The sequence below is a fragment of the Pogonomyrmex barbatus genome, unplaced genomic scaffold (genome assembly GCF_055798465.1).
Source record: "Pogonomyrmex barbatus isolate J1 unplaced genomic scaffold, ASM5579846v1 scaffold17, whole genome shotgun sequence".
Taxonomy (NCBI): domain Eukaryota; kingdom Metazoa; phylum Arthropoda; class Insecta; order Hymenoptera; family Formicidae; genus Pogonomyrmex; species Pogonomyrmex barbatus.
This window is the reverse complement of record NW_028297113.1, coordinates 3,323,322-3,331,693: the sequence shown is the minus strand read 5'-3', so window position 1 is coordinate 3,331,693 and position 8,372 is coordinate 3,323,322. Positions and strand designations below refer to the sequence as shown.

The window sequence follows — 8,372 nt, the reverse complement described above, 5'->3', positions numbered from 1 at the left end:
TATTATGGAAATTGCAAGTGGTAAAGAACTTTTCTATTTAATATAATCTGATGTACCAATCTCTATCTGCCTATGTCACTAATTATATGACATTCTATATATGTTTACTGTTGAAGCTTCAATTATTTTTTTTATAGTCATTAGTTGTGACATTAGAAGTAAGAAAATGCACAAAATTCTTACAAAATATATTATAATAGAAATATTCTTCAATAAAATAACATTTGTAATTAATAGCATAGATTTATAAATGTATTGAAAATTACTATTTGCTTTAGTTTCTACTAATATATTATTTTAATATCAAGAAATATGTTTCAGGAGATCATATTTTGCCAAAAGGGACAGATGTTATTATACCAATTATATACTTACATCGAAACGAAAAAGATTGGCCAAACCCATTAACATTTGATCCGGATAGATTTCTTCCAGACAAAATAAAAGATCGTCCCTCACATTGCTATATACCTTTCGGTGATGGTCCAAGAAATTGTATAGGTACAACAAACATGAATAAAATATTAGTAGAATTAAGAGAATCATAAAATAATTGAAATTAATTTATGTATAAATAAAAATTTACAGGTATGAACTATGGGATGATTGCTATAAAAGTTATTCTAGCTACTTTGGTACGAGCATTTGTATTCAAAGTAGATAAAAGTATAGACATAAAAGATATAGAGTTAAATGCGTATATAATGTTATCTACAATTAAACCTTTAAAGGTTAAAATAGAAAAACGAAATCTACAACAGATGCGTGAAAATATGTTAAACGCAATATAAAGTTTTCTGTATAATTTTTCATTTTCATCAGATATATTGAAGCATAGAGATTGCAGCTTTAAAATAGATTTATTATAGCTAAATTAGATTGAAATTGCACAGATCGCAACGGATTTTTTACCGATTATTCTCTAATCATATATGTATAACAATTCGCGTCAATAAGTGAGATAGGATCCGTTATCAAAAACGAATACAAAACTATATGTATTTAGCGCGAAATTCAAATTTTCTTTCAAATAATTTATGTACAAATCTCTTTATAATAATAATATCTCTTTATAATAATAATAATAAAATTAAACTATTAATACTTTAAAATATATATATTAAATTATTCTCACTAGTAAGTGATTTGATATTACTTGTTTATTTTTTATTATGAAAATGGAATTAATGTAAATGGAATTGTTGGATAAAATATAGATATATTTACTAAAAATAGTTTAAGTTTATTATCATTATAGTTACTTATAGTTACTTATTCATTTTGTATTCAAGCTTTTTAAGTGATTTTAAGATTTTATAAATCCAGTTTTACCTAACATTTTAGTAATATAGAAAGATTAGATGTATATTATATTTATATTAGTAATAATATTGTTACTCTTCTCTTGTACAATTCTAATAAAAATACAAAATAATAAGATTAATTTGGATTATTTAACATTATACTTAGCATAACTTTGCTTAGCATAACTTTAATCATTTTTCAAAAATTCTTATACTGTATTAATGACTGTTTATAATTCATTTGTGTATTGCGTATGTATACGAGGAATTTTCTAATATCCATGGGATATATCTAAATATTCTTAATGCATCTTACATAAGCTTATTCGATGTGTCTGGAATAATATCATTTGGATATCTTTATATCCCTGCATTATCAGATTTAATTCTTCAATATCCTTTAATATCTGATGGATGATAATATTCTATCTAATATTTTTTAAGTTTCTGATAAATTTTTATGATAATTTTTAAATTAAGAGAAATCACATTGATTCTCTATTATTTCCTGTCACTATTATATTATTTATTACATTTTTATCAATATCTTCAATAGTTCAATTCAATAATAATTTGATATACCGATACCGATGATGATTCCTAAGTAAGTACAAAAATAAAAAGATATTTCTTAACTTAATTTATAAAAAAAAGATTTTATGAAAATATGTCCTGAAGTGCTTTGTTTTTAAAATAAAATCATAAAATCAAAAATGAAAAAAAATGAAAATTTCGAAAATCCAGAAAACATTAAACGTAATAGAATATAAGGATGTTTTACTTTAATACAATAATTACAAATGTTTCAAAGTAATATTACAGATAATTTAATATCTTAAATTAAAATGGAATCAAACTGATCAAATTAGGATTCCAGAGAAATATATGTTATACGAGTAGTTAAATACATGATTGTATAATTTTGATATTTTTATTTTTGATTTGCTGACAACTCCACTAGAGCTAGTTCTGTCTTTTATCTCGTTTTCTTTCTGTCTCTTTTCTTTTCCTCGACTCAACTAGGAGTCAGCAAATCAAATATATTGTGAGTCTTTCTGTGAATAGTATTTGAAACACATTCTTTATAAGAAGTAGCAGTTAAAAAGTTTCTATTGTTCCTATCAAACATTTGGATAATCGCAATTAGAGAGAATATTTTATGACTATTATTATGTTATATTTTTCTATATTTTTACGAAATTAAAATGCTCTCTCTCTCTTTCTCTCTCTCTCTCTATATATATATATATATATATATATATATATATATATAATATTTTTTATAATAATAATATTATATGTTTAATATATTATATGTTTAATATATTATATGTTTATATTATATTTTATTTTTATTCCTTAATGTATTCATTTATGCTAAAAGACACAGGTTTATTATGAGATATAGAGAACTGCAAAAAGATTGATATCTAGAACATTTATGAATAAACTCAGAAACAATAGTGCAATACATATTGAATATAGCAATATATATTTAAAACAATTTAAAATTTTTAAAATAGTTTAAAATCTTTAAATAAAAGCAATACAATAATTGGAAAACGATAATGTTTTAATTGTTGTGCAGAACACTAGAATATTGTTGTCAGCATTTACTTTTTCTATTGTATAAATGAATATTGCTCCTTTATTTTAAATATATCTTCCAAATTTAAATTAAATCGTAAAATGACGCTTGCAGTTCTTTTTATCGTTGTATTATTTGTAATAACTCTATCCTTTTCTTCTTTCAAGCCTGTTTCTGAGAATGGTGTCTGTCAGTGTGCAACTTCGATACGATGAAATTAATTCCTCTGAAATTAATTTTTTTCTCTGAAATAGACACTTCCATATCGGATGATTTTGGTCTTGGGATGATTTTGGTGTTTGATAGAATTTTGTGCACTTGCTCGGGAACGAATTCTTGAGTTCGAACGAATATTCTTTTTCAAATTCTGTTAACCATTCTATTCCTGCTTCACATTTCTTGCGCCAATTTATTGGATATTTTAGTCCTTTAAGTTTGGCCATCATACAAGCCAGGAATGGAAGCCTTTTTTTCGTGCAAGTTTGACATCTGCAGTGCGGTAGAGAAACCGATTTTAGAAGTTCCAGCAACGTTAATCCTTCTTTGATTGACAAAATATTCTTTCTATCTCCATTATATTCATATAATTCATTCTTATGATGAACATCATACCAATTTATCTCTTTGATTAGATCCGTTGGATTAAATTAAATTCTATGATAAACAATAGCAATGACTAACTCTTTCTGTCCTTCTAGAAAAATTTTCATTGCTTCTTCGAATTTCATTGCCAAGATGAGATATTCTTTTTTGCCATCTGAAAGTTTTAGTTTGGCAGAGTTATGACTACATCTGAAGTACATATCTTCAGCCGAATTTGGTTTCTTCACAACATTTATCATTTCTATCGTAAGCCATTTGATTATATCCATTTCTTTCTTCTCAAAGATGTCCATTTTATATGATAACTTAGAGAAAAAGAATTAAAATAATTATTAGAAGTATATATTACATTGGTACGGCAAAGGAATGTGATATTATAAAATAAAAAATGCAGGCCTTTGTGATTTTAATTTTGTGATATGATGTGAGATGGTTGTCTGTGATTATATATACAGAAGTGTTTCGCATTGAGTTATTTGAGTTGAGATTCTTGAGAATCTTATAAGTATGCTGAATAATAACTAATAATAACTAAAATTATACAGAATCTCACAGCATGTTTCAATATTTATCAATATAGATGATCTTTAAATGTAGTTTTTAAATACGCGATAAGAATAATTAATAAGAAAAAAAATTTGCAAGATTAAGATTTACGAGACTTTCTGATTGATGCAAAGCTCTCCGTAGGAAAATGAAATATATGAAGCAAACAGGTAGAACAGAATATGATGGAATAACCCTAGCTTCTAACAGTGTAGTAATTGGAGTTGCCTTTTCCCATATGTACAGTGACGCGACAAAGAAGATAAAAGTATTATTCATCAACTTGGTATTTTCTAAATAAATTTTATCTTTTATCTTTTTTTTATTTTTTAAAATTTTAAATTATCTTCTTAAAAGAATTACGACAATTCTTTTAAGAAGATAAAACCTTTTTAAAAACTCATTTTTTATAAAATATTTTTTAATTTGAAAGAATTTATAAAAAAAAATGTTCATTATAATAAATTTCATTTTTATAATTAAAAAACAAATTTTTGAAGTTTTTTTATTATTAAAAGATAACATTACATTGGTTTCTTTTACATTGGTTTTTCTATCAAAAATAGAACTTTCTTTCATCTTAGACAGCATAAGTTTAAATTTCGTTACTAAAGAATAAAGAATAAAAATTATAATAAAAACATTTTGTATCTTATCTAAATACCCAAAAGTAGCCTTTTTCGATACAGAAATAGAATTAATAATTATCAAAAAGTTGTATTTGTATATACAACGATGAACAATACCGTTAGAATAAAAATGGATCATCCTTGTATCATTATTATATATACTGTAATACAACTCTTTGATAATATAATTTATTAATTCTGTTTTTACATCGACTTGATATTTTTTAATCATCCATGATCATCGCTGTAGGAACAAAACCAATGAACAAATTTATTTTTATATTAAATTAATATTGCACTATTATTAACATAATCTTTCAATATAACTATCAAAATACACCATATTTCTCTGATAACAATCACGAAATAAACGTGAAAGAATCAATTGCGGAAAAATAACAATTTCGATGCTTTCGAATTCAATTTAATATATCTTTTTAAAAGTGGATGTTTTATGAACATTAATTATTTTATAAGATTTCAGTTTTAAAATATAAGATAACGAATGTTTTAAGGAATTAGAAATAAATTATTACATATTCAAATTGATATAAATATAAAAGATTTATGCACACTTAAATATATAATGTAAATGGCAACATAAAAAGATATAAAAATAACTTATATATCTATCAATCTTTACATTTAATCTTACAAATATGAAATGATTACAAATATTAGTATCAATTTATGATATAAAAAGTGCAAGTAGCAAATCTGATTATATATACATATATATTTTCATTATCAATTCATAATAATCTCCATTTGTACAAAAATAATATATAATCTTTGTACAAAAATTATATATATAATCTTTGTACAAATTAAGATTATTATGAATCAGCAATGAAAATATGTGTCATTAGAAACTGAATAATAAAAAAATTTTAATGTAAAGTTAGTCAACTTGTGTGTAAAGTTTAATTATTTACTACCAGCACATTCTAATGAACAGAAATAACATTCGAGTTTAAACTCTATGTATGACGACATTCTTAATTCAACACACGACAATGGCAGCTGTATAAACTTTCTTACATAGTGATCAAAGCAGGCGTTTTTGCACATATAACAGTATTTCGCTTCATCCAGATATTCCACTAATGTATATGGTATTATACTTGCATCATATGTTATGTTTCTAGAAAAAATATAAAATTATTTTGATTTATATATCTCGAGTATTAAATTATATATACAATATAAAAAAAAAATAACAAGAACCTAAATTTCAGGATACATTTAGCTGACCATTCGACAAGACTTGGAACTCTCTTGCTTCCTTCATCTTTAAGACCATGAATATAAGTTTCAGTATTACAATTTTGTAATTTATTCTCTGTAATATTTAAAAGCCGCAATTTTAGATATGTGATGCTTCCTGGTAAATATGACAAATTATTTTTTCCCAAGTCCAAAGATTTCAGATTTCGCAGAATTCCGATATTATGTGGTAGATGTGTCAACATATTTTCACGAGCTTTAAGTTCCATTAAAGCATTCAAATTTTTTATTTGTATTGGCAATTCAGTCAGCTACAAATAATAACAAATTATTAAAAAATAATTTAACAGTCCAAATTGAAATTTTCTTATAAACAATAGAATCTTTAACAATTTTAAATTTAACTTTGATGAGAGAGATAGCTAGACATTAACTTACTGAATTACCACTTAAATCTAGGAAACGCAAACTGTTCTGAATAGGAGTTTGCTCCAACCATGTCCATTTACATCGAGATGATTTTCCAAAGTTATTCCGTGCCAATAGAAGATTTTGAAGATTAGGCAGTGTGCCCAGTTCTTTTGGCAAAAAGGGAATCTTATTGTCAGACAAATCTAGATGTTTTAAACTTTGCAGATATAAAATTTGTCGGTCAAAGGACTTTCTGTTCAATCCACTCAAAATGAGTTGTTCTGTCGTTTTTGGGAAACCCTGAAAAACAGGATACTCAGATTTTTTCTTTACCTCAAACTTTGTTTTTCCCAAAGAAAATTGAGTCAAATTGAAAGTCTCCGTAGACATGAAAGTATGTGCTTCTATATGTTGAGTATGTCCATTTGCTATAAGATGCAATATATGAAGGAAACTTTTTAACTGAATCGGATCACTCTGAATAATCAAATCATGACAGGGTTGCTGCAATCTTATTGTAGCTTTGCCATTGGTAATAAATTTTGTGAATACACACCGTATGTTGTTAACAATCTAGAAAAAGAAAAAAAATAACTAAATATATTTTTTAAGAATAAAAAGATCCATTTAAATTTCTCCAAAAGCATATGGAATTATGAAAAAGGTACTAAAGAGCTGTGTATATTTATAGATATAAATTTATTTTGTATAAAGCTAAAAAAAATAATAAACATTTTTTTCGAATGTAAATCTTAGAACTTGATAAAAATGTATTCATCTATCCCATTTAATATAAAAATAAAAATTATTTAGCATCAAGGAAATAATATTTAAATTAACTGTTGTAAGTCAATGCTTATTTTTTGCATTAAATGGAATTGACAGAATGTATTTGTCAAATTTTTACAAGTTGCAGGTTACCTGGTACTTGATGCCTTGTTTGTTCTGTCGCATTTGCAAATACAAGCACACATCTTTGTCTGATCTCTTTGCAAACGCCAAGATTGAACGTTGGGATTTTCTCTGTGATGATAACGATCGGTCATAGATCTCAACGTTGCAGTGCAATTTCATGATCGTTTATTGTTTCGTACAGACTTTGTAAGACTGGAAAATCATGAATTCAAAATGTGGACTACAATTGATCAAATTATTATCATCTGAAAAATAACAAATATTATTCATTATTATTCTTTTTTGCAGCGAGATTTGACAGCGTTATCATCAATCAAAAACTGAAAAAAACTTTTCAAATAATTCGCAACTGTCTCTCTGATACTCACACACATGCTGATATGTGATATGATGTTGTTTACACAAAATGCACGTTATTCTATTTAGTACATGTATTTACAATCACGTATCGATTTCGACAAATTCATCAGAGAAGTCTAAAATTCATATCTGATTACTTCCTCTATGATCTTTAAATTTCTGTGATTCGTGTTGAATTGATTAATATCACGATTACAAAAACATCTTCTTTTTCTGTAATTAGCCTTGGACTCGCAACAAATTCAAGGCAACTTCTTATAAATAAACAACAATACAAATTCGAAAGTCGAATAAACAAAGTCAGGAAAGATCGAAAATTGATGAAGCGAAGTCGGAAATGCGCGACACTGTAACACAACTGAAATTATTTAAAGACGATGGAGGATCCGAAAACAATTTGAAAAAGCTATCTAACCAAGATTTTAAGATCCAACATCCAGCTGTGTATCAGGCTGATTGTACACAGGACGCGGCAAAGCGGCAATGCGATAGCCAATCAGCGTCTTGTTTTCTAATATGTAATGAAGTTATGTATCAGAAAACAAGACGGTGATTGGCTACCGCGTTGCCGCGTCCTGTATGCAACCAGCCTATGACTATGAATGTCGCCTACAATTAGTTTCTGGTTGACGATTTTATTACAGCCAATCATAATGCAGTGGGTCGGTTGCAGTCAGTGTGATTGGTAATATTTAAACAGTCAGCTGGTAACCGTTTTTCGGTCTATCTATACTATGTCTATGGACACGATTGTCTTCTCTCTGAAGAAACTCTGAAACTACTCGGTAG

At 26.3% G+C, this 8,372-nt stretch overlaps 2 protein-coding genes across 3 annotated transcripts in view; one reads left to right on the top strand and one right to left on the bottom strand.

Moving 5' to 3' along the window:
• LOC105431177 (cytochrome P450 4c21-like) overlaps positions 1-1,444 on the top strand; it is a 10,965-nt gene extending 9,521 nt beyond the window's left edge. For both annotated transcript variants that reach the window (XM_089074410.1, XM_011645205.2), the window contains exons 11-12: positions 322-501; positions 589-1,444. In XM_089074410.1, coding sequence (XP_088930536.1) covers positions 322-501; positions 589-791 — 383 coding nt within the window. In that variant the 3' untranslated portion in view covers positions 792-1,444. The remainder of the gene's footprint in view (positions 1-321; positions 502-588) is intronic.
• Positions 1,445-2,066: 622 nt separating this feature from the next.
• Lrr47 (Leucine-rich repeat 47) lies at positions 2,067-8,079 on the bottom strand. The gene is given in 6 exon segments (XM_089074413.1): positions 2,067-3,800; positions 5,712-5,814; positions 5,898-6,208; positions 6,336-6,881; positions 7,230-7,468; positions 7,592-8,079. Coding segments are annotated over 5 exon segments (1,875 nt in total). The 5' UTR covers positions 7,383-7,468; positions 7,592-8,079; the 3' UTR covers positions 2,067-3,038.
• Positions 8,080-8,372: the final 293 nt, after the last annotated feature.